Source organism: Podarcis cretensis (genome assembly GCF_951804945.1).
Source record: "Podarcis cretensis genome assembly, chromosome: 12".
NCBI lineage: Eukaryota > Metazoa > Chordata > Lepidosauria > Squamata > Lacertidae > Podarcis > Podarcis cretensis.
The window spans coordinates 48,533,949-48,560,519 of record NC_137181.1 but is presented as its reverse complement, the minus strand read 5'-3'; the positions used below and the strand labels follow the sequence as shown (position 1 = coordinate 48,560,519).

Genomic DNA, 26,571 nt, shown 5'->3' with positions numbered 1-26,571 from the left:
CAGCGGCAGACCCCATTAGCTAAAGTGGTGCTTCAGGTTAAGAACAGTTTCAGGTTAAGAACAGACCTTCAGAACGAATTAAGTTCTTAACCCAAGGTACAGTACCAGTGTACAAAAACCATCTGCATCCATACAAATGTACAGATATAAAATGTACAGACATTGGGGGGGGGGTTTGCCTGTGTTAGATCAGTTGAGGTTTGGTGTCATTCCAGTGTGCAATATATTTTTGCAGGTACAAAATTTCCTGTTTATTTTAAAAAATAAATAAAACCACACTGATTTCAATTACAAAACAAAATAGCAAATTGAATGCTGTCGCTGGTCAATTTTGCTTTCTTTACGGAGCCTCTCTCCCTCTCTCTCGTTTTGTACATAGCGGCTTTCAGGTTAATAAACCAATCTTCATTAATAAGTAGAAAAACACAAATGGACAAAATTTTTGAAAACCAAACCAAAGCCCAGCTAAATTCTGTTTTGTTCTTTGTGCAGGTAAACCTGCCTCTGCAAACCTTGTTAGTGTGGTAGATCCTACTAGGCAAGCAAATCCATTTCTAAAGAGATACAATATTTGGTGTACAGTCCTCTGCATGTTTACTCAGAAGTTCCATTCTGTTCAGTGTGGCTTACTCCTTGGTAAACGTGCATAGTATTAAAACTTTATTTCCAGGACCATACCTAACGAGACTTGTGAATAGCTGAAATGTGGTTTGTTATTAGCAATACTGCAATACAGTAAATGAGCATTGCCACAAAGAAATAAAAATGGAAAATGGATTGCTAAGGTTTATGATGGATATTCATAAATAACGACCAAGTTATTCATCAGCCACAATGTTTGCCCGGGGTGATGAACTGAACTATTGTGTAGCTTCCATTTTCAGCATCTTTACCTTCACAAAGTGATTTATTGGGAATTGTTTGGACTATGGTTTTCGGGGGATAACTTTTACGTATGGTAGTGCAGCTACATAATTTACTTTCTGTTTTGCCTATGTTCAGCCTAGAGATGGTGGGCAGAACTGTAAAGTTCTATTTTGAAAAGTTTAAATAGAACTGTGAACAACTTCATTCCCTTTTGCCAAAACTCTCTGCTTGTGATCCAAAGGTGATACCGCTGTCAGGGGCTTGGGGACAATGATAGGCTTCACCTCTAATGAGGCTTCCAATACTCTGAGCTGAGAGTTCTTTCTGACTTTATAGAAGCTTGGACATGACATCATCTCATGTTTGGTTTGTGGTACCATATCAAAGCTACTGTTGGATGCATTCATGCATGTGTGTAACTGCAATTTTAAGGGTCGGGGAGACATAATTGAGCTTGCAATGGGTCAGAGAAATGTGTAAAGGAACAAACTGAAATGAAATGCAGTAAGTATGTGTTCTCATTTATGCTGATGAGCTTTCAGTGAGCCCCACAAAACAAACATTCTTGGGTTTGAATCCAGAGAAGTTTCTTCTGTTGAAGGAATCAAGTTTCTCAGAGGGAGAAAGGTCCTCTGTAGGGGCAAGGTTCTCTGGATTCAACCCTCTGTTGAAAAACACAGTAACTGGAAACCAAAGCTATAAAGTAAATACAAATAACAGATGTCTTGTTGTTCAAACAATTATGTATATTCAAAGTCATAAATCTGAAATATAGCATTTGACAGTATCCCTCTCATATTAATTTAAAATACAAAGAACATTTTTTTAAAAAGCATTCTATCCCCAAACCACAGCAAAATAGAATGGAAAACCAGAGCTAAAATATTAAGTGGATTTCAGTTCAAAATCCATTTTATATTGCACAATCCATGGCAAACAGCATTTCAACTTTTAACATTAAATTTGCAATGCTTCTCAATTCAAAACAATACACCCCTAGCCCTTAAATTATCCGGAGCTTTGGGCTGGGCTGTCACCAATATGCTGATGACACTGAGCTCTATCTGCTGATGGATGGCCACACTGACTCGGCCCCGAACACATTGACCAGATGCTTGGAAGCTGTGGCTGGATGGTTTCGTGGGAGCCGATTGAAACTAAATCCTTCGAAGACAGAGGTCCTATGGCTGGGTCGGGATGGCATGGGGATGAGGGACCAACTCCCTTCTCTTGTGGGGGCCCAATTAGTGCCATTGTCTTCCGTTAAGAGTTTGGATGTAATCCTTGACGCCTCCCTTTCCATGGAGGCGCAAGTTACAGCAACAGCCAAGGCGACATTTTTCCAACTTCGCGGCATCAAGCAGTTGGTCCCTTACCTTTCCCGCCCCGACCTGGCCACAGTGATCCATGTGACGGTCATCTCCAGGCTTGACTACTGTAATTCGCTGTACGCGGGGCTGGCCTTGAAGCTGTCCCAGAAACTCCAGCGGGTGCAGAATGCTGCAGCGAGGCTCCTCACAGGGTCTCTGCCATGGGAGCATATTCACCCAGTGCTTTTCAAGCTGCACTGGCTCCCGGTGGAGTACAGGATCAGATTTAAGGTGCTGCTTTTGACCTTTTAAGCCCTTCACGGCCTAGGACCCTCGTACCTACGGGACCGCCTCTCCCGGTATGCCCCACGGACAGCAACACCCTAGTGGTCCCAGGCCCTAAGGAAGTTAGATTGGCTTCAACCAGAGCCAGGGCCTTTTCAACTCTGGCTCCGGTCTGGTGGAACGCTCTGCCTCATGAGACCAGGGCCCTGCAGGATCTGATTTCTTTCTGCAGGGCCTGTAAGACAGAGTTGTTCCGCCTGGCCTTTGGCTTGGAGCCAATTTGATTCCCTCCCTCTCTTTCTTTTTTCTTTTCCTTCTCCTGCGATGAGGCTACATTTTAATATTTTAATGTTTCAATATTTTAATGTTGTATTTTTAATTTTGTTTTTAAGTTGTAATCATTTAACTTGTTTTTATTATTGCTTGTAAGCCGCTCTGAGCCCGGCCTTGGCTGGGGAGGGCGGGGTATAAATAAAAATTATTATTATTATTATTAAATAATAACACCATTCAATAATGAAATGGCAAATGCACAATTTATACTCTATTGCTTCTACTTCTTCATTTCCTTCTACATTTTCATCTCAACCGTGTCAGGCATCGCACAGATCTGTATGTAACTATACCAGCAATATACATGGGAGGAGGGGAGTTGTATAATGAACACCACCACTGCTGCTCTGTGGCACTGATATAGCCCACCACCCAAATCTGCACAAGTACTTGCATAATGTTGCCATACAATTTAACTAAGCCACTATTCCTGTATCACACAGCCTTAACTGACAAAACAAGTACTGTACATAAGGGGGTAGTAAAGATGTGAAGCAGAAGAATAGCTGGCAATACTCGGCTAAAACATATTATGGATGGAGCCAAGCTACTATAACTCTGTGCTATAATAACTTTCATCCCCGGACAATTTAGCTCCTTTCTTCTTTCCCCACCATGAATCATTGAGTTGGATTCAATCTAAATTAAGTTGCACATACGTCTAATTGAAAACAGTGTGAAAAGTTAGTAATGACTTAAGTTCCACTGATTTCAGTTGGAAGCAACTGCAAGTAACTTAGTCTTAATTCATTCCTTTTTTTTTTAAAGGACTAGACAGGATGCCAAAACATTTACAGATGCAAAAACCTTTTTTTTAATTGGTTGCTCTCTTAATTGAAGGAATCTAGAGAGTAAAACAGCTTAAGTCTTTCCTACAGCACATATTGCACACTTTCTTAAAGTTTCAGCATGGAGAAGAGATACTAGGCTTAACAGACGTGTTAGGCAATCTCAAATAGGACCCTGTCCTAAATATCCTGGCCGTTGTAACGTGGAAGGTCTTATCTAGATCATACAATAATTGCTTAATAAAGTACCTCCTCTACTTAGTTTTTTCACAAATTTCATTACATATCCATAGTTCCCCTATTGTCATAGAAATATTGACCTTGGCACTGCAGTTTAATAGTGTTCAGAAGGAAGTGTCCAAATTTATCAAAGTTTACTGTGGGCAATAATAAATTCATCAATACTGATTATCTATGGCAGGAATGCCTTCATTCCTATGATAATTCTTGCCAGAAAAAGTTTCAAAAAAAGTTACTTTGGGGGAAAATGGGGTGGGGAGTAGCTTCTTACAAAAATAGAAGGAAAGCATTTTGTGTTTCCCTAAAAATATCTATGAAATAAAGCAATTTTTAAAGTCTCAAGTTATTCTCACTTATTTTCAGACACAAAATATTTGTAAACTGCAATCCTATACTCACCTGGGAATAAGCACCATTAAATCAATAGAACTTACTTTTTCAGTAGATTTATCTAGGATTCAAACTCAGGCATTTTTTGTCTTTTGTATCAGCAGTTCCTATTTGAACTGCTCCTGATGCAAAGAATAGTTGAAATAATTAACTGGCTGTTATTTCAGTGATTTCCATGTCTGACCAATTTTATTTGTAGTGGCATATCTTAAAGCATTCACCCCACATGTCCTGCAGTTAGGTGGAATTATTACTACACATCTTGTATCCCTATGGTTCATATTCCTCTGTCTATTGCTGTCATATACGCCAGTCCTAATAATTTTCATCAGTGTATTTGGCAAGCAGTGGCAAAATAAAACGCCGGTGCAACTTTTGAGTTTGTTGATTTTAAGCATTCATAGTTTTAGAATTAGGCTAAGGTAGTGTTTGTTGTCCCCCCCCCCCCCCCCCGTAATATTACACAAAGTTTTGTCAGTATGGGAGGTAGCCATGTTGAGTCTTGTTTTTATTCTTCATTTAAAAAATAGAAACTAAAAATTGTGTCTATAAAAACAAGTGCTTTAAGGAAATATTCTGCAGATATGATTTTCATGGCCATATTATGCACTATTACTGGATAGATTTTTACTAAATTGTGAAATGGTAAAATGAATTTAGGAAAAGAAACTCCTTGTGAAAATGCTGCGGTTTAAAAGTAAGGGTTTCCTTTTACTAATTCCAAAGCTGGCTTCTGCTACATGCATCAGTGGGAAATAGTTAATCTCACTGAAATCAATGCAGGTCACTTCCACACGACACATTTAGGCTTCAAGTACCAATGAAGTTACAAAATGACCTTTACCACAAAGGACCACGATCAAGCAGGTGAATTTCCTCATTAAGGCACAGATTAATGTAAGCAGACTTTTATGAAGACTGCAAACAAGTTAAATAGGCACGTCATCTAGAGTCCTTTTCCTGCCATGTGTAGTATGTGATCAAACAGCAACAAAATCTGTCTAATCACTTTCTTCCTGCATAGAAAGGTTGACTGGAGTAAATATGTCCATGTTAAAATATACTATGATTTTGCAGAATTGAATTTTAATTTCATTCCTTTTGCAGCATTTTTTTTAAAAAAATGAGACGCAGAAGCAGCGACTTATAAAAATAGTTATATATACGCTTCCAGCATAGGTTTTCTTCTCATTATGAAAATAGCTAGCACATATGTGTGTGTAGAGAGTCTTATTGGGACCACAGTGAAAACAAAGGGTTAAACCTTACCCTCCCCCATTCCATGGTCCTGATCTGTCTCCCTTGCTCTCACTAATACCTACTGGTTAAAGTAAAGAAAACACAATAGGGAACCAAACTATGTAAAAAACATCACATTTTGGTTGGCCCTGAATAAATCAAAAGAAGATGTCCTGTTTCTTAGCCCTTTTTACAATGCGTATCCGGATTATGAACAATTTTGCATCAAATGCAGCATTGCATAGCTTGGGTTGTTTAAATAAACAAAATGGCTTTTGAACAAGCACCTGCAGTCCAGAATCATTAGTGTTCCTATGAAAGTTACATTCCTTTATATCTACACTTACATGTAATAGTGGCTTCAGAATTATTGCATGACTCTTATGGGGGCTCCCAACGCATCTTTGATTTTAGTGCTTATGTTTATATAAATAATAGTGTCTCTTAAAAATATAAATTGAAAACATACAGTATATAAATATTACATTCAAGGATCTGGAAAATCACTTCCATCGTAGATCACTGGGCGCTGAACAGATAAGTGGTAAAAGACGTTTTTTGAGATAAACCTGTTGGGAAAAAGCAATAGCCGAAACATTAGCTGAGCCTAAACTGTGTGCATGTGTATGCAGATGAAGAAAACGTATACCTATGAGCATGCTCAAACTTGATGAGGCATCCAGTGAGAGGAAGCACTGGGAAAAACAGCGGGAGGGAGCAGTAGAAAGATACCAGGTTGCTTTCTATTATGCTCTGTCAACTAATGCAGATGGAAGATAGGGTGTGCTTCCAAGGACAGTACATACATGTGCTAGGCGTGGAAAGTCAAGTTTAAATTGGGCTCTATTTGTGAAATAAAGAAGAAGGCAGGCTGCCCAGTTTGGCCCCTTTGGCAGTTTTTGGCTGGCCACCCCCACCCCGCAGTCACTCCCCTGATGTCATATTATGATGTCATGAGTGCACTCCTGACTGTCCCTTTGCAGTGGGACATGAATTTGGCACTGTTTAAAATCTGGTGCTGAATGCAGGCGCCGCTGAGATTGGTTCCACTCAGGAGTGCCGTGATCCAATTCCAGCTGAAAGATGTGGGGATTGCATTCGGCGCTGAATTTGAACCACAAGGGTTCAGAGAGAATAAGGAGCGTGCCTTTTGCATCCCCTTCGGAAACAGAACACACAAAATGCTACAGGAGACAAACGACTGCTCATTCCACTTCATATACTCCAGCCGCACCTACCTAGAAAAAGTGTTGTCAAATATGAGGATGTAGATACCAGTATTTCTGACTTTCACCTGCCCTCTGATGGTTTCCTTATGGGAATTGCACCGGATCATGGGAATAAGAACCTGCAAGAGACACACCGGAACAAAATTTGTCTACAGGAACTTTGCCATGGTCAAATGAATAAAGATCTCTTTAAAGGGCATTGTTTGTATCAATTAAGTTAATAATTAACAGATTATGTGTATATTTTGCAGCAACTTGATAAAGGAAGTCTTTTGAGACCCTTGAATGGAGGAAACCCCTAACTCTAGATGGTTTATGAACAAGTTAAAAAGCTTTTTGAAAGTCCACGTACGCTATGCCAGTTGCTTCACCTCTATCTGTTAACACTATCAAAGAACTCCTAACAGGTTCATAAGACCTGTCCCATGCTCCAGCAAAGCGTGTTTTTCTATATGCTTGCTTATTTTACATTTAACAATACTTCCCACCAGTTTTCCTGGGACAGAAGTTAAGCTAACCAGCTTGTAACTTCCAGGACTGTCCCCAGTTCCCATTTGTAAAAATTGGTGTTACATTGGCTACGTTTTAGGTATGAAAGCTGATCTGAGGGGCAAGTTACATATTTTTGTTAGAAATTTTGTTAGCAATTTCACATCTGACATCACCCCTATGAAGAAGTTGCCTTACTTTACACTGATCCAGAGGAGCATCTTCTGATTCTTGGTACACCACGCTGAACGATATGCTTTTGGGGTCTGATGAAAATACCCAACTTATTGTAAGGCCACTTTCCTCCACAGTGATGGGAATAACGCTGTAAGTATTTGACTTAATGAACAGTTCTCTGTTAGCTTCTCCAAACTTTAGAATTTCCTCTACGGTTAGAGGCAGCCTTAGCCTGAAGAAAACAAACGAACACATGACAGAACTGTATCTGATTGATGACGCACATGACACATGGGCTCTGAGTTTACATGTCCCTTTTGTACATTCTTTACTGCAGAAACATTTGTGCACTGTGAATCTCAGACTCAAGGCCACTTTTACAATATACAAATCTAAGGGAACCCATTGCGTGTTTCCTTCATGTTTTCTCAGTGAGTCCCACATGATGTGAAAGGAAAACATAATTGTTCTTCATGGTCTCTGTGTAGTTACAAATACTGGGTTGAATTCAACTTACTAAGAGAAGACCCACTGAAATTAATTGATGGGATATACAATCCATGGGATCTATACCGCCACAGAGTAGCATTCAGAAACTTGTGAGTCTGTGAGCCCTGCTCCCAAAAAGGGAAACTTTGTGCCTCTTTGTAGTTCAGGTATGGGGCTAAGGCTCTTTTTTTAGATATTTTTTTTTTAAAAAAAACCACATGAGTGACAGCAATAAGGGAACTCCCTTTAGAGTTTCAGATTTTTTCACCTCAGAATAATTTTTTTACCTCATATCCAATTCATCTCCCCATTGGCTTTTTCTTCAAAAAGAGAAAGAAATAGAAAGGAAAGAGGGGACTCCATGCAGCCAAAATCTCTGACACATATATGAGCTTTGCTCACCTGCTTGGAGTGACCACCACTGAATTCAATGTGGCTTACGTTTGAGCAGAATGTATAGGACTGCACCGCTGATTTAAAAAATAATAATTAAAGACTAAACAATGGATTTTGCTTACATCAGTTCTCCTGACTTCAGCAAGCATATCTCTGCATCCTGGGCCATTTGCAAGTCATCGGTCTCATCAAAAGTTGAGGAATTATAGGTGCTGTTTCTGAGGCAAAGGGATAAAGGAGATCATTAAACATTCTTCAAAATGGTACAGAGCAATCTTTAATGTTTATTTAAAATATTTATGCCCGGACTCAAATATGCAGTAGATTACAATAAATATTTTCAAAGCACAAAACCAAGTTGAATTAAAAATGTATCAAATGACAAACCTAAAAAAACACACAACAAAATGGCAATAGCAGAATGTAGCAACAGCTGAGCCAAGTTGAACCTCTCTAAGGAGGAAATGCTCCATGATCACTGCAGATGGTGACAGCAGCCATGAAATTAAAAGACGCCTGCTTCTTGGGAGAAGGGCAATGACAGGCCTAGACAGCATCTTGAGAAGTAGAGACATCACCTTGCCAACAAAGGTCCGTATAGTTAAAGCTATGGTTTTCCCAGTAGTGATGTATGGAAGTGAGAGCTGGACCATAAAGAAGGCTGATCGCCGAAGAATTGATGCTTTTGAATTATGGTGCTGGAGGAGACTCTTGAGAGTCCCATGGACTGCAAGAAGATCAAACCTCTCCATTCTGAAGGAAATCAGCCCTGAGTGCTCACTGGAAGGACAGATTGTGAAGCTGAGGCTCCAGTACTTTGGCCACCTCATGAGAAGAGAAGACTCCCTGGAGAAGACCCTGATGTTGGGAAAGATGGAGGGCACAAGGAAAAGGGGGCGACAGAGGACGAGATGGTTGGATAGTGTTTTCGAGGTTACCAGCATGAGTCTGACCAAGCTGCGGGGGGCAGTGGAGGACAGGAGTGCCTGGCGTTCTCTGGTCCATGGGGTCACGAAGAGTCGGACACGACTAAACGACTAAACAACAACAACAACAAGGAGGAAATTCCATAGCTCCAAAATATATCCAGCTTTCACAACTGAATTTTATGACTTTCTTAAACTGACCTAGACCCCATCTGGTAGAAAGGATGGCTAGAACTCAACAGTACAATCCCACTGTACAAGTCTACTGAAAAGTAGGTCCACTGAATCCAGTGTAGTTTACTCCCACATGTATAGGATTGCATCCATAAAGAGAGTGGATCAAACCAGAGTTTCTTTGTTAGCTAGACTACAGGGCTGACTAGTTTCTCTGGGGAAATCCTAATGAAAGGAAATAAGCAGTAAAACCTCCCCCCCCACCCCCCCAGGGGGAAAGAGAAACTGATTATTTAAGGGACAAAGAGCAGTTTTTTCATCAGTAATTGCTGCAGCCTGGATCAACAGAATACAACAATGGTCTGAATTTGCAAAAAGGAAGCATTCAGTTTAAAGGCACAGGAAGCCAGAAACATCTTAACAGGGCTTTGCCTGTCCACACTGGAAAAACTGATGCTGCAATCCATCCCCACTCCACCCCTCTCCCCTACACACAGTGTGGAAGCACGGGATAACATTCACTATAGTAATGCAAACTCCTTAATTAACACTGCATAAAACATACTCTCATAGACAAAAAACTATGGAGTCAAGTGCTAAGACAAAATTCTTTTTTTGCAACACACAGTTGATCTATATTGGTTGTGTAACGAATAGGAAGGAACATGACTTGTTAGTCCCAGGAATACTATACTCCTTGCATAGGACAACTTGAGTTTTTCTGATATCCCATAAAAGCTTTTTATCGCAAAGAGGCCACGGGAACTTACAGTGTGGTGGTAATTTGTGTTGGTTCTTGTCCACCAGTGTCTGCAGTAATCAAACTATTGTGTTTGGTCACTACTATTTTGAATATTCGTAAGAACGTTTGTGAAATAAATCCATTTCGGGGGGGGGGGACACTGCATAAAACAATCTGCTTCAATATATTTTAACCCATTTGACTTAAAAAGCAGATTAGCTGTAGCATCACTAGATGGCAGTGGATTACTAAGGTGCCTTAGTTTGCACACTGATATTCACACATTTCTTGCTTTTAGATGGCTGGTTGCTCTGAGGCAGTTTATACACTGTGGGACCAATTCTGGCTCTCAACCACATCTCCCTAGTGTGTTCCTGAATGTTTGGGGATGAATATCTCCCCATCATCATTTCTTTGCTGCAACATATGCCCTTACAAGGCTGCAGAACCCACACAAAGTAATCTTCATTAAAATCTTTAATAAACTAGGCTTTCCGGTTCGAACGAAAAACAGACGCCCTTCAAGACAGTCAATGTAATGTGTTGCATGGCACTTTATATAGCTGTCAGAACAGCTTCACATAGATTAACCGGTCCATTTACAAATGAAGCCCACACTGCAACCTATTCTACAAACTACAATAAAATGCTTTCTTCTAGCCTAATTTTGGCAGGGGGAGCGGATCCTGGCAGCAGGGAGAAGACCTCTATGAGCAAACACATACCTGTGGGCATTTTGGGGACTTTAATGACTTCGCTGTGGTCCTAATCTGGATCACACACCCACACCCCGTGCTAGCAATTTCTATAGGAAAAAGCTCCCATTGAATGGGAGATGATTTTTACATGCCGATTGCCAGCACAGGGGCTATCCAATCTGGATTGGGACTCTCACATGGGATAAAGGGTTAAAGTTTTCTGCCCTCATGCCTGAGCACTGATTTACACCCTTTGGGAAACACTGCTCTATATAGTCTCTGGATGTGCAAAGATTCAGTGAGTATTTGATATTGAGCATCAGTATTTGCTATCTGTAAAGAATGCAGTAGCAGTCAATGTTTGACAGCTAGTTTGCAGTGCACTCACATTTTCACATGTAGCTCGCATGTCAGTACATGACAGCTGACATGAGTCAATTTTTGGCAATATTTCCCTCTGTCTGCCTTAATCAGATAATCTGCATGATGTACTCATACTGTGCTTGATGCTGACAGATCTTTGGGGAATGAGTACTAGTAAGGCAGGGACGCGGGTGGTGCTGTGGTCTAAACCACTGAGCCTCTCGGAAGGACGGCGGTTCGAATCCCCATGACAGGATGAGCTCTCGTTGCTCTGTCCCAGCTCCTGCCAACCTAGCAATTCGAAAGCATGCCAGTGCAAGTAGATAAATAGGTACCGCTCCAGCGGGAAGGTAAACGGCGTTTCCGTGCACTCTGGTTTCTGTCACGGAGTTCCATTGTGCCAGTAGCAGTTTAGTCCTGCTGGCCACATGACCCAGAAAGCTGCCTGCGGACAAACGGCGGCTCCCTTGGCCTGAAAGCGAAATGAGCGCTGCAACCCCATAGTTGCCTTTGACTGGACTTCACCGTTCAGGGGTCCTGTACCTTTTTTTTTTTTTTTTTTTTACTAGTAAGGCCTTCAAGGTATCTGAACACTTTTTAGTCATTTTGCACACCTTAGCTAAAAAAAGCAAGTTTCAAATGTCAAGACTTAAACAATTTAGAAGAACAGATAACAATCATCTTAGTCTGTGGGTTTTTTGTGGCTTTTACATTTAAAAAGCCAGCTGTGTCAAAGGAAACAGATCAAATGTGATATGTTTCACTGCAGAAAAGTAGGTCAGCATTATGGTTTATCTTAGGCCTAATCCTGCTTGAGGTAGCAAACCTTTGTCTGGGCTGTATAACTTTAGAGTTCAAATAGCTTGGAATAACTGAACGCTGCTCCATACAAAAATATGTTTTATGCATTTCTTTATCATGTCTTTAATACACAGGCAATGGGGGTTATGTTCCGAGGTACTGCATGTGTGAGGGAAATCACATATATTTGAAAAACCATTGGAAAAGCCTGCAAACACCCTATAAATATCTGGAAACCCCTGAAAACACCTTTAAAAAACAGCAGCAGTTACCAGATGCCAAACTCCACATACCCTCCCACATTTCTCCGATAAATAGGGAAATCCTATTCCATAATCATCATCATAATAATTCTATTATTAATATCCTGCCCATCTGACTGGGTTGCCCCAGTCACTCTGGGTGGCTTCCAACATATATAAAAACATTTAAAAAACATTTTTAAAAAACTTCCCTATTCAGGGCTGCTTTCAGATGCCTTCTAAAGGTTACTTATCTCCTTGGCTCAGGAGTCGCATAACTCCATACCCTCCAACATGAAAATAGGGACCCCCTAAGTAAAAGTGGGGCATTCCGGAATCAAATCAGAAACCAGAACAGCTTCTGTAAATCCAGGACCGTCCCTGGAAAATAGGGGCACTTGGGGGGGGGGGTCTGCTCCACCCTCTAAACCTCCTTGCTCAAATGTCAACTCTCCATAGGCCTCAATGGTCAGTGCAAGGGCTGGGATTGCACTTGCAAAAGTTCATGGGATTGTTAGGCGTTTTTTCCCCACAATTTTTTTTGCCCTTTCTGGGCTCTACTAGGGCCATTTTTGCAATTTTTAAATTCACTCTCAGGTTCGGCGCAACCAGGCATCAATTGGACGTGCGTAAATGGGGAGTTGTGGGACGCAGGTGGCACTGTGGGTTAAACCACAGAGCTTAGGACTTGCCGATCAGAAGGTTGGCAGTTCGAATCCCTGCGATGGGGTGAGCTCCCGTTGCTCGGTCCCAGCTTCTGCCAACCTAACAGTTCGAAAGCATGTCAAAGTGCAAGTAGATAAATAGGTACTGCTCTGGTGGGAAGGTAAACGGCATTTCCGTGCATTGCTCTGGTTCGCCAGAAGCAGCTTAGTCATGCTGGCCACATGACCCAGAAGCTGTACGCCGGATCCCTCGGCCAATAAAGCGAGATGAGAGCTGCAACCACAGAGTTGGTCACAACTGGACCTAACGGTCAGGGGTCCCTTTACCTTTACCTTTAAATGGGGAGTTGCCTCTACCGCTTTTTCCATCAGAAAGGATCAAATAAAATGTGTATAAGACTGCACTGCTAGCCATTATACTACGACAGCTCTTGTACTGCATGGACAAAGACGACTGGGTAGTGTAAGCATGCAGCCTTGCCCCTAAAATAAGGAGAAGACAAAATCAACAGGGGCAAAAGTGATTTTAACAACTTGCGCCAGGCTGATCTCAGCGCCTTTTGAGCAGAAAGATGTTTCTTCAGGAGCAAATGCCTCAACGAATGCTGAGTTAGCTGAAAGTCCTTTAAAGCCTGATCCAGTCATTTTGAGGAGCGGGACACACTGGAATCCTTTTCAAAAGACCAATGAAAACATAACCAGCAATACATTAACTTGTGCCAAAACAAATCCCTAAAACACGCCAGCATTTTGAAAGCAAGCTACATGCAGTTATATTTTTGGGATGTCTGGAGAGTCATAAACAGATCGTAGATTATTATTATTTAGATCAAAGCAGGGTGGAGGATCCCTAAAGGGCCAGGGAACGAATGGTAAGTTGTGTGGGACAGGGTGTTCAACCAATGTTATTTTCCCAATCTTAACCCCACCCATCTCAAAAAAACCCCTGCTATTTGCTCTGCTGAGAAAAACCTGCGGGACAAACAGTAACCCTGCCAGGTGGAGATTTAAACAGGAAAACCTGCATGGGAATAAAGTGTCATGGAACTGACATCGGAGCGAGAGGTGGAGGCAAGGCTCCAAAGCGATGCAGGAGAGGGGACCAGCAGGGGGGAAGGAATTCAACGTAACACCAGTAGAGAAGGGAGGGAGATGGAGGATTCGGAGAGGGGTCTCCAAGACTCTTCACCCGAGACCAGTGGAGAGAGCACGGGCACACCTCTGCCCACCCCTTCCTTGCGCAGAAGAGTTCCGCGCAGGGAGAGTAGGCGGAGACTTGGCGTCAAACAGCTTCTATGCTGGAAGAGGTTCAAGAAACGCCCACTGACGGATTCTGCAAGCGACTGAACAGCCACGGAGTGAGGGCTGTCAGCTGAGGCATGGTTAGCCAGGCGATCTAGCCAAAAGTAACGGCAACTTACGCACAAGTAACCCCTTATAACCATTACATAAAGCATTAAACATTTCAATTTTCCCGTGGTGCTTTCCCAACTCTGTTCAGGTCCTCTCACAGGCTTTGATCTTATAAATACAACCATCACCGCCCCACAAAAAACCCATTCATAAGCAAGTCCACAGGATATCTTGTTCATCCAAGTGCATCATTTAGTTCAGTTTTCCATTCCATTGAAAAGGATGTGATAAGTTATCTCTCTTCTCAGTCTCTCTATCTATCATGTACAGCTACAGTTTTCCTACAATATATATTGTTTCAGCCACATATGTACCATAAACATCTTTTTCTGCTGAGAAGTGGTATGGACTGTAAATCCTTGGAATAAAAAAAAATAGCAAGTACTGAGCATACATTACAAGGAGCTTGCCTCAGCTCCTACATGCTATCATCATAAAAAAACCATAAAACAATGACTGCCTCTTTCACGCGTTCATGAATAAATGCAGTTTACAGACGGATAGCTCTTCTGAAAGGGCCTTACACGCTTCTACCTGAATGCTAAATGGCATGGCTGTAATCTCTACTGAATGGAGAGAGAATTAAAGGTAAAGGGACCCCTGACCATTAGGTCCAGTTGTGACCGACTCTGGGGTTGCGATGCTCATCTCGCTTTATTGGCCGAGGGAGCCAGCGTACAGCTTCTGGGTCATGTGGCCAGCATGACTAAACCGCTTCTGGCAAACCAGAGCAGCACACGGAAATGCCGTTTACCTTCCCGCCATTTATCTACTTGCACTTTGACGTGCTTTTGAACTGCTAGGTGGGCAGGAGCAGGGACCCAGCAACGGGAACTCCCCAGTTGCGGGGATTCGAACCACCGACCTCCTGATCGGCAAGTCCTAGGCTCTGTGGTTTAACCCACAGCGCCACTCGCGTCCCTTTATTCATTCAGCCGTACCTTTATTCATTCATTTATTTATATGAGAATACCTTGGCAGCGTACATTAAAATATGATGAACCGCAAAAAAATCAAAAAATCAAAATTCAAATAAACTAATCAGTAGCTGGGCTCACACTTCAGGAAAAGCCAGTGTGAGGAAGTCCTAAGCAAGCATTGAAAACCTGACGCAGTTGACACTTTCAGGATGGCAAAAGATTGCGCTGCTTCATGTAAAACTTGCCGGGGGCTAATTTGAGCAAACTCATAATTTTATCCTCTACATCTGGCATTCAACAGCACTAGTAATTTTATTGTTATGGTTCTCTATTTTGTTTGGTATTATATTGCATTATTTTTTATATATTTGTGCAGAGTTTCTTTCTGAATACAGCTCACTGACTGCAATAAAGAGACTGAGGGATGCAGCCACCTCAGGCAGGTGGTTTTGGGTGTCATGAAAGGGCAGCAGATGCTTAGTTATTTATTATTTTATTTTTACTGCCAGGCAGGGGACAAAATAATTGTGGGATTTTTATTTTTATTTTGCCTCAGGTGCCAAAGTAACATCAACTGACCATGCACGGGTCAGCCCTGGTTGCACATATTTTGGGATATAGATCTACATATTAGCTTTATTTTCACCCCTAGCCTGGCAGCATAGGCAATGCTCTCTCTTCTACACTGCTTTGTGGTTTTGTCTGATGTAGAAATCACTGAAAGGAAACTCCAGAGGCAGCAGTTCTAATAAATACGCATAACCACCACTACCTCGAGCTGACACCTGAATTTGAGTCTCATCTCTTGCACCAACTGCTGCAAGGTATGTAGTTATCTGCTCTTGCCTCAGACGGAAACCTATCCCATCTTTGTAAACATTAGGTTGTGGCGGGGCCCAGTTGGTTCCTCTAGTAAGCCCCTTGAAAGCTAACTTAAGTAGCTTTCAAGTTAGAAATAGGTTAATTTTCTTCACCAAGAGGTTTTGCTGTAAATTTTTTTTTATCTTATATACTTAAAGAGAGTCAGGTTTAGACAATAGGGAACTTGCACAATCTTCTGGGGCATATATTATTATTCAAGTTTTCCCACCTACCAGAGATAGGCACAAACAAATCCAGATATTGTTGGTACATTCACTGTCATTGTTTTCAGCCTGCAAATGATATGTAACTGATTACATTCCCACCTCCTTTGCATCTGCTGGAGGGGAGAGTCCACAGGAGCGGAGAGTGGCTCATGTGCTCGAATCCTGCTTGCATGTTTCCCACAGGCATGTAGTTGGCCACTGTGAGAACAGGATGCTGGAATAGATGGGCCAATGGCCTGATCCAGCAGGCTCTTCTTATGTTTCCTTTGCATTGAAATGAATGGGGTGGAATAATGTAATGGCTTTGTGCAAATTATATAAGTTATGTCCTTTTGCCACAATGAACAGCGAGACAAATAATGTTGTTTTTGGCAAATGACGAACTGCAGCAAAAGGGAAACAGCGTGGCATGCAGCAAATGCAGAGTGGAATGGAAAATGATGTGTTCTTACTTTTTGGACAGTAGATAGTCTGACCTATTAGATAGCTTCCTATTAGCCGTGTGACACAATAAGGAAGAACCATGACTACACAAAACACAAAATTGCCACTGTTACCCCAAAACCCCCACAACATTCTTTCCGTGGGATTGTTTGGCTCTGCTCCATTAGATTGCTAGTTTTACTCTTTTAATATGAACATTCTTTTCTGTTGATGAGTCATATTCTAGCTCAATTTGGGAAATGTTGTTTCTTTCAGGGTCCAGGTCAACTTCATTATCGTGAAGACACAGCTTGTGAAGTACACCCGGATTGTGAAGTACGGCTCTTTAACTCCTTTCACTCAATACTGACATGGGATTGATGGCTGCAGCTGCCTTTTCATGAGTATACTTTCTGGTATTATTTAGTCACAGATAACTTTGTGGTTTTGCTATTAAAGGTAAAGGTAAAGGTACCCCTGCCCGTACGGGCCAGTCTTGACAGACTCTGGGGTTGTGCGCCCATCTCACTTAAGAGGCCAGGGGCCAGCGCTGTCCGGAGACACTTCCGGGTCACGTGGCCAGCGTGACATCGCTGCTCTGGCCAGAGCCAGAGCCAGAGCCAGAGCCAGAGCCGCACACGGAAACGCCGTTTACCTTCCCGCTGGTAAGCGGTCCCTATTTATCTACTTGCACCCGGAGGTGCTTTCGAACTGCTAGGTTGGCAGGCGCTGGGACCGAGCAGCGGGAGCACACCCCGCCGCAGGGATTCGAACCGCCGACCTTTCGATCGGCAAGCCCTAGGCGCTGAGGCTTTAACCCACAGCGCCACCTGCGTCCTAGCGTTTTAAAAGCCGTTTGAAAAGCACTGTGCTATGAAAGAAATGAAACTCTAAAGCCTATCCTTGCAATGAGATCCTATTTCTGGTAATTTATTGCCCGTCATCTATACCATCAACTTCAAGAAAGTGACACGCAAGTAAAGAGAAGCTAACATTGAAATGTATTCGTTTATCATTAACTCGCTGGTATCCCAAATGCCAAACCAACAAATACAAATTAGAATAATTATCTGGGGCACTGTGTCATGGACTGGTTGGATGCAAAGGAATGGTGGGAGGAACCAGTTGGGGAACCCCCCCAAGGGAAGACTCAGAGCCTGGGGATTGGTGGTGGGGCCACAATGAGTGGTCAGAGGGAGAAGACTGGGAGGAGGTGGTGTCAGAAGCTGAAGAGCTAACAGGGCTTAGTGAGCTGGGAGAGTCTGTGGGAGAGAGAAGTACAGAATCAGAGGCAGAAGCTGACGCAGAGAAGGAGGGAGGCCAAGAGGGAGAGATGAGTTGGGCTGCTGAAGAGCCTTTCTTGCTGTGACAAGCTGTCCTCCTTACTCGACTCCCAGAACCAGATGAGGCAAGAAAAGGGCAGAGAAATTGGCACAGGCTCTGACTGCTTGATTGCTTGGGGGAAAACCCTGAAGAGGAGGAAACTTACACAGCTGTGAGGAGGTAGGGACTTTCCATCTCGGCAACAGATCCATGGGGCAAGACCTTCCAGGGATGAGCTGCTGTTCTCATCAGGCCTGAGACTCCGCCAAGTTTGTTCAGATCATGTGCTTGCTAATAAAGAGTTAGCTCCAACTTGCATAGTGTGATTTACTGCCAGCTTGTTCCTGACACACTACCAGTTAAATCAGGAATGTGGAACCTGTGGCCTTCCAGGTGTTGATGGACTTCAATTCTCATCAGCCCCAGCCAGTGGTCAAGGGATAATGGGAGTTGCAGTCCAGCCATGTCTGGAAGACCACAGAATGTCTGTTCCTGAATTAAATAGTTCCATTCAAATGATGGGGATGGCCAGTTTACTTATTGACTTGCCACTCCTGCTTGGCAGGAGGGGATTCTGGCAACCCAGTTCCAAACTCCCTTGTGATACTGAATGTGACATCATATGGAGAACAGTAGCTAGAGTAAGATGTTGGGGAGTCAAAGGAAGAGCAGCTAAAAGTGCAGGGACGATTGTGATAAAAATGAATTGGAAGAGGCAAAGATGCCATGCAACTTAAGTGGCCTACAGTTTGACTCAATTGTTTTATTTATTTATTCCATTTAGAGCCTGCCTCTCCTCCAAGGAACTCAAGGTGGCATATGTTGTTTCCCCCCTCTGAATTTTATCTTCACAACCCTGTGAGTTAGGTAAGGCTGAGAGATACGGAGTGGTCCAAGAACACCAGTGAGCTTGGGGGCTGAGTGAGGATTTGAACCCAAGTAATGTACCTTGGTCCAGTCCAAAACTTGATCCCCAGTAGATTAAGCATGCTGCCCTGAGAATTTTATTATCAGTGCAGTGTATGTTCTGCAATTTTGCACCAGTTCTGTGCAAGATCATAACATGGAATCATGTGCAGAATTCAGCATCCTAAGAACCTCTGCATGTTTTGTTTTTTTTAAATGATGCATGAAAGTAGATTAAAAGGATACTGGGAAATGGGATGCATGGCTGAGAGTTCCAGCCCACAAAAGGCAGAATTTCTGTTTCTTACATATCAGTGATATCTCCCTGAGGCTGCTGGCAGTACATTTTGAAAAATAAGCAGTATGTACAAATGTGCACACTTTATACAGTCTTGCTTGGATGTGGGTTTCATTGGTGTATAATTATGGCTGAGTCTTAAAACGTTTTTAGTGCAGAATGATGTTCATTAATCCCTGCCCACCTGTCAAAATCCTTTGTGCAACTTTGCAAGTTTGCCTCCTGCTCTCTCTGTAAACTCCTAATCTCAGAGGTTTAAAAGGGGAGTGTGGGGAGGCTGACAAAGGCTTTAAGATAGTCCCTGTGCTCCTGTTTCAGACTGAAATGGCAGTGTGGGGACTGCCTTAAAGCCATTTGCAAAAGTGCTCTTTGAAACAGACCCTTTCACCTTTAAATGAGAAGAGTGGCAGCTGCTTCAAACAGTGCTTTTGCAAAACACTTTAAAGCAGCCTTGGAGACAGAAATGGAAGCATGGGGGCTGCCTTCACGTCCTTTGCAAAAGTATTGTTCGAAGCAGCTCACATTTCTGTGTTGGTGATAGCAGGGTGGGTGGGTGAGACTACTCTCCCCCCCGCCCACAATACCACTGATGCCACAACCTGCCTGCTCAAATAAAAAGAATGAGTTGCTTCAAACAGCATTTTTGCAAAAGGCTTTGATCCCTGCTCATCAATGATGTCCACAGACTAGAGGTTCCTCACTCCTGGTTTACATGATCACTTTTCTTGGGATGGAAGAGATTTTTTTAAATCCCCCTATCTTGCCAGGTCTTGCGGCCTTCTTAAATTAATTTAAAATTTTGAATTTAGGTCTTGAACAAGTATATGTCTGTTCTTGCTATTTATTTTGTGTTTTTGCAACTCTCTTTTTTGTTTTTGTGACTGTGTGGAACCCAGTTCAGCTATTGATTGATTGATTGATTGAGTGTGTGACTGCAGTTTATTGCTTTCACTTTAAGGATCCATGGTCTCGTTAGATAGTAAAATTGATTTTAAATTGTTGTTTTAAGGGTTGTTTTTAAAAGTCTGGAACAGATTAATCCATTTTGCATTACTTTCTATGGGAAAGCGTGCCTTGGTTTTGGAACGCTTTGGTTTTGGAACGGACTTTCAGAATGGATTAAGTTTGAGAACCAAAGTACCACTGTACAAACACTTCCAAGAGTCAGAAACTCAGCCCAAGCAAAACTGTCTTGAATCTACCAATCTACATCTTATGTCTCAAAAGTTAGCTTACATGGGCTTCCTCCCCACTCAGTGGTAGATAAGGCAAACACAACCGTAGATGGGGGTATATGCAGTACATAACCAAGGCTTATATTGTGTCCCTTGTCAATGATTATGTGGTTTCATCACAGAGCAAGTGAAATTTAAGAGTTTTGCAGCAATGTAGAGAGACATTACAATCCACCTACTGAGACAATTTTGAAATGTGTATGTTTTACAGGTATTTGAGAAAGCAGGCTACATGGCTACCGATGATGATTATTTTGCTGAATACCCCAACACCACATTTCAGAACGATGAAAGCGCACACAAGACGTTTACAGCGTTTAGCAGTGTCTTCCTGGTCTGCATGTATTCATCTGCCTGTATCTTTGGAATCTCAGGGAACACTTTGGTTCTTATCATTTTTATCTTCTATGAAAAAGTAAAGGTGTTGACGGATGTATTTCTGGTGAGCTTGGCTGTAGCTGACTTGTGCTTTCTTTGCACCTTGCCATTCTGGGCTTATTCTGCTGCTAAGGAGTGGATCTTTTACACTTTGCCGTGTCAAATCATCCGAGGCCTCTACACCTTGAATCTGTATGGTTCCATGCTAACCCTCACCTGCTTAACCATTGACAGGTATTTTGCTATCGTCCAAGCCACCAAAGCACACATCAGCCAAGCCAAAAGAATAGTCTGGGGTAAAACGGTTTGCATTTTGGTTTGGGTGCTTTCATTGCTATTTGCTTTGCCACAGTTTTTATTTAGCACACAGAAGGAGTATAGCAAAAAGGTATGCATTGCAGACTACCCTTCAAATTCTTTGCAGATGCTCACCGAAGCAATTCAAATGGCTCTTGGATACTTCTGCCCATTGCTGGTCATGGTTCTTTGCTACTCAATCATCACAAAAACTTTACTCTACGCGAAGGGCTTCCGCAAGCAGAAATCCTTAAAAATAATATTTGCCATTGTTGTGGTGTTCATTTTTACACAGACGCCCTATAACATCTTGAAACTCATTCGTGCTGCGGACCAGAGTGTCATGATGGACAACGGATTCCGGTTTGAATATGCTTTGATCGTAACGGAAGCCATTGCTTATTTCCACAGTTGCCTCAACCCTGTTCTCTATTTCTTTATCGGTTTGAAGTTTAGGAGGAACCTGGTAAAAATCCTTAAAAAGCTTGGATGTGCTAAACATGAACAAACCAGGAAGCCATGCCAAACTACAGATGATGATTGCTCAAAATCCTGCACCGCCACACAGAACGCAGCAGAGGAAACAAGCATGTATCCATTGTAAGAGGATCTTGAAGAACATCTCTTTTGTTGAGCTTCAGTTTTAGTCACCCTGGGCATTTGTGCGAGCAAAAGCAACAGGCAGAATCTCCTCAACATAGCTAACCTGTTTGTAAAGTTGGTGAAAGCTTCCCTACAAGCAAACTTTGCAGAATCTCATTGCCACCTTGATTCTTATGCTAGAGGCATCTTATGAGAAAAGACTCAATTGCGTTACATTTCATACAATCCTTAAAAATGTTCCAACATACCTACACTCAATCCCACAGATAATGTATCTTTGTATGCTTGTATATTCGCAATATGTGTGTATTAATGCTGAATTATAATAAAAACTTTTCCCCAAAAAAGAAGAAAAGACTCGGTTGCATTAAGGTATACAGCAGCTATGGAAGAAATGCTGAATCGGAGTTTAGGTTGTCACTTAGCATTTACCGTTATTTTAAGGGAGTGCCAGTGAGAAGCTGCACCCTCTGCTTGCCAGGAAGAACATACTGGCAAGGAGATGGCCATCTTGTCCCTGGTAAAGGCTTCATTTAGTCTGCCCTCACTGTGTCTCCCCCCCCCCCCCCAGAAAACATTGGGTACTTTATGAATGTTAAATCATGATAGTTTGCAATTCAAAGCTGGTCATGAAAGCAGTTTGAAAAAGCATGAATGGCGGACACACTTTTCAGGTGGTTGGCATGCAAGAACTTGCAAACCATGCTTTTACTTGCTTTGGCTCACCATATGAATCTTTTTTATATAAATAAATAAATAAATAAATAAATAAAGAAAGAAAGAAAGAAAGAAAGAAAGATAGAAGTTCATGGAGAACAAAAAACATACACAAGAACAAAAAACATACACAGTGTTTGTATCTCTTGTCTTTTCTTGTGTCAAGGAGTTCCATAGCTCAGCTTTCTCAAACTAAGAACAAACACTTGCTCTGGAGGCACTGTGACGCAACCCCCTCTCCCCCAATTTTAGGCACAATTTGCTCATCCAGAGGCTTTAAGTGTAGAAGGCTGTTTATACTGTATTTCCCCTTTCCCACTCCCCACAGAACTCTGAAAGTATTTTTACCCATTTCCTGCAATTTCTTCTTCCATTCCCCTTCCACAATTCACCTGTACCTTACCCCACCCTCCTCTCCAACTAACTTTTTTCAACCTTCCTCCCAGGTCCTTTTCCATTCACCTCTTCCTCCTAAAATAGCTTTTCTCTCTAATCCCCTTCCTTTTCTATGCCCAGTTAATCATCACCACCTCAGAATATTAGGCTATAATCTCTCTTCCTAATCTCCTTCAGCACCTTCTCTGGCCCTTTTCCCTTAGAGCAGAGAGGCCTCTCCCCCTCCCACAAACTCCTCTGTTCAGTGGCGTAGCGTGGGGGGTGCAGGGGGGCCAGCCGCACTGGGCGCAACATTTGGGGGGGCGCGCTCGCACTCGCAGCTCTCTGCCCGTACCTGGCTCACTCACTCTCTCTTACTGCAGTGCTGGCTGTGCGAATCCGATCCGAGCTGCCGGGTCACCGCCCACTGTGGAGGGGGAGGGTGCCAGGCGTGCATTGCGGTGCGGAGCGGAGAGAGAGCGAGGGAGGGACTATCTGGGGGAGGGACAGCGCAGCGGCCGCCCAGCGCAGCGCTGAGCGCGGGAGAGAACCACACCCGACCAGCCCAGGCAGCAGCAAGAAGAAGCTGGCAGCGGCGGCAGGTTAGGGGTTAGGGGCGCAAATTACTTGCCTTGCCCCGGGTGCTGACAACCCACGCTACGCCGCTGCCTCTGTTTCCGGGGAACCTTGACGAAGTCTAGAAGGAGTTGCTAGGGTTGGCATCAGTCTAACCAAAAGGCTACAGCATAGCTATGGGGGAGGGAAGGGCAGCCAACTCATGAGGCAACAAGCAGGAAAGTGGCTTGAGGCCCACTGGTAGTCCCCCGGTCTACTGTTTTGAGGAACAGTGAGTTAAAGGGAGGAAAACTTCATGTCCCCTTCTTCCCCCACAGCTCTTTGAACTCCACCAAACACTGGGAGGCATCTCCTAGCCTTCCAGAGGTTTTTTTCCCCAGGGGCCTCAAGTAGTTGCGGGGAAGGGAAGCTTACCTTCAGTGAACTTAACTTAGAATACAAGCCATAATACAGTAGACACACTAATTTTGCCTCCAGCCATCAGTCTGAGATTTGCCCTTCTTTTGGTTTCTCTGCCCAGTTTTCCTTTTTTGCTTTTGTTTTACTCACAAAACTCTCTCTTTTTTAACTTTATTCCAAAACCGAAAAAGAATTACAAACATCAAATTCAAAATCCAAATTCGTTTTGTAACATAAGCCTATTACATATTTGACTAGATTAAAATATACCTAATTGCTATAGACTTCCCTTTGCTATATATAAATGCAACGCAACTAGAAATATTAGAAATTTTTATAAATTCCCCCATACCCCCCACTCCCCTTCACTCATTTGTGATCTCAATTTTTTTTTAACTTCTTCCATCTTGTTGTGTTGTTGTAGCTTAATAATTATTCAGTTGATTCTTTTATTAGTTCCTTGCTTACCCCTGCACGTTTTACACATTATCTATTAATGTTCCAGTTCTGGAACCATATTTTTTCATGTATTCCTTCACTCCATCCCACTCTTTGATTATTCTCTGTTTTGAATGGCCTCTAATGATTGCCATCAATTTTACCATTTCCACAAATTCACAGAGCTTGCTTTGCCATTCTAATAATGATGGTATGTCATTAGATATTAGGCCTAACAGAAAAGCCTCTGGCTTTTTGATAAACGAAATCTTAAATAGTTTTTTCAGTTCCTCATATACCTCGTTCCAATTTTTTTTTTTACAATTTTACACCCCCCACCATGTATGATAAAAGGTTGTTTTACTCACAAAACTCATTAAGTCAGCAGTTTTGCCACTGGCATGAAAACTTTGCTCTTTTGGTGTGAGCAAGCAAAAAAGGGAAGGGAAGTTTGTGTGAGGCAGACACTTTGGGCAGGAAATGTGCGCCGACAAATGAAACGGCGAACCTGAATCCTTGCCACTCTTAACCAGAAGTGTCTGTGGCATTCTCATGCAAGCTTCCTGTCTGACATTGAGCTGGCTGCTTCACATTGTGGAAACGAACAAACACTGCATTGCTGGGCACTTCGATACAGTTCTGATATGAGCAAGGCAGACAGGAATTATTAACAGTGTTTACAGCAGGGACTATGACTCCCATCATCCATGACCACTAGCCATGCTGGCAGAGCTGATGGGCCCAACATCTGGAGAGGCACTGGCTCCCCAACCCTGGTTCATAGGATTATAAACCCTGAAGGAATCAATAAGCCATACTAGTTCATACTTCTGTGGGCTACACGTTTAATTTTTCTTACGTAGGGTGAAACTAGACGTTACCTTGGCAGAAGGAATGGGACTTGATTACACATGCCAATTCCTGCCTCCTGCCCCCAGCCACCCCCACAAGCCTCCCCACCCCTTGATGAGCTCTGGTCTAGTTTATAAGCCTGACTGTGGGGAGGGAAACCTTTAAAACTGGGATTGCTAACCTTGACCGGGCCCATGGGCATATTTGCAAACTGTGGACACTGCTGTGGACACCAAAGGCACACTCCTCCTTGCCAGTGGTTAGACTTGAACAAGTGTGTTTTCACTTTCTTCCAAACAAAATTGGCTGGGTGATCTTCCTCAAGAGTGCAGCTGGGGAGGCAAGAGTTAACCTTCCTTCCCCAGCTACACTCTCTCATGGACAACGGAGGGCTCTTTACCAGTGGCATAGCATGGGCAGGGCCACAGGGGCAGTTACTGGGGGGGTGTAAAACTCTTAGGGGCACAAAATTTTAAAGAAAAAAAAATAGTACAGTGGTACCTCAGGTAACATATGCTTCAGGTTACATACGCTTCAGGTTACAGAATCTGCTAACCCAGAAATAGTGCTTCAGGTTAAGAACTTTGCTTCAGGATGAGAACAGAAATCGTGCTCCGGCGGCACGGCGGCAGCAGGAGGCCCCATTAGCTAAAGTGGTGCTTCAGGTTAAGAACAGTTTCAGGTTAAGAATGGACCTCCGGAAGGAATTAAGTACTCAACCTGAGGTACCACTGTAGTAGTAATAATAAATAAAAAACAGTGCACCCTCCGTCTCACACAGAAAATCTCCCCATGTTCGCATGGGTAGACTGAGGAGAGCATTTGGGTGATGGCTGATTGCTATGGCGCCCTCTGCATGGGTTGAGCTATTGCCCCTTCATTCCAGCCTATCGGATGAGCGGTGCCAAGGATACTTGCCCTGGGCACCAGAAATCCATGCTGCGCCACTGCCCTTTACAAGCCTAATCTACTTTGGAACAGATCGTGTGTGTGTGTGTGTATACACATGTGTATAAATTATGTTTACTCACAGATCGGTTATACCATGGTCCAAAGATTCTTCTTCAGTTTGGCTTTCATTGTGAACCAAGTTGTCTTCCTTTATCTGGCCCACTTCCTCGTCGGTGATTATATCAAACACGGCATCATCTGTGGGTTTAGAGGCTTCATTTGTAACTGTACCACAACAAAGGACACAAAACAAGAAAGTGTTATTATGCTGCATATAAAGTAAGACAATGTAATTTCTCAGTGTTCATTATAGACTTATGGGACTTGAAGAAGCAGAAGAAGAAGAAGAAGAAGAAGAAGAAGAAGAAGAAGAAGAGGAGGAGGAGGAGGAGTTTGGATTTGATATCCCGCTTTATCCCTACCCTAGGGAGTCTCAAAGCAGCTAACATTCTCCTTTCCCTTCCTCCCCCACAACAAACACTCTGTGAGGTGAGTGGGGCTGAGAGACTTCAGAGAAGTTTGACTAGCCCAAGGTC

General features: G+C 42.8%; 2 protein-coding genes and 1 pseudogene across 11 annotated transcripts in view; 2 read left to right on the top strand and 1 right to left on the bottom strand.

The window, feature by feature from the left end:
* The first annotated feature begins 19 nt into the window (after nucleotides 1-19).
* LOC307199485 (C-C chemokine receptor type 5 pseudogene) overlaps nucleotides 20-26,571 on the top strand; it is a 125,513-nt pseudogene continuing 98,961 nt past the window's right edge. Inside the window, exon 1 of the transcript XR_013843891.1 lies at nucleotides 20-82. The product of XR_013843891.1 is annotated as a C-C chemokine receptor type 5 pseudogene (transcript). The remainder of the gene's footprint in view (nucleotides 83-26,571) is intronic.
* The window catches only part of FYCO1 (FYVE and coiled-coil domain autophagy adaptor 1), a 62,494-nt gene continuing 37,515 nt past the window's right edge, over nucleotides 1,593-26,571 (bottom strand). For 2 of the 4 annotated variants that reach the window (XM_079947154.1, XM_079947155.1), the window contains 5 exons: nucleotides 26,116-26,260; nucleotides 8,355-8,450; nucleotides 7,369-7,579; nucleotides 6,691-6,800; nucleotides 1,593-6,021 (listed from right to left, as the gene is read on the bottom strand). In XM_079947154.1, the coding sequence (XP_079803280.1) occupies nucleotides 5,940-6,021; nucleotides 6,691-6,800; nucleotides 7,369-7,579; nucleotides 8,355-8,450; nucleotides 26,116-26,260 (644 nt within the window). In that variant the 3' untranslated portion in view covers nucleotides 1,593-5,939. The remainder of the gene's footprint in view (nucleotides 6,022-6,690; nucleotides 6,801-7,368; nucleotides 7,580-8,354; nucleotides 8,451-26,115; nucleotides 26,261-26,571) is intronic. The other 2 variants (XR_013831980.1, XM_079947156.1) reach the window with 2 other exon arrangements.
* CXCR6 (C-X-C motif chemokine receptor 6) lies at nucleotides 15,187-22,053 on the top strand. Of its 6 annotated transcripts, XM_079947399.1 has the most exons (5): nucleotides 15,188-16,000; nucleotides 16,964-17,158; nucleotides 17,540-18,095; nucleotides 18,795-18,877; nucleotides 20,661-22,053. In XM_079947399.1, the coding sequence occupies exon 5, from the start codon at nucleotides 20,682-20,684 to the stop codon at nucleotides 21,726-21,728; it is 1,047 nt and encodes a 348-aa protein (XP_079803525.1). In that variant the 5' UTR covers nucleotides 15,188-16,000; nucleotides 16,964-17,158; nucleotides 17,540-18,095; nucleotides 18,795-18,877; nucleotides 20,661-20,681; the 3' UTR covers nucleotides 21,729-22,053. The 6 variants fall into 6 exon arrangements, with proteins under 6 accessions (XP_079803526.1, XP_079803525.1, XP_079803522.1 ...); XM_079947396.1 differs by lacking the exon at nucleotides 17,540-18,095 and having other exon boundaries at nucleotides 16,964-17,023; XM_079947398.1 differs by lacking the exon at nucleotides 17,540-18,095 and having other exon boundaries at nucleotides 16,964-17,103.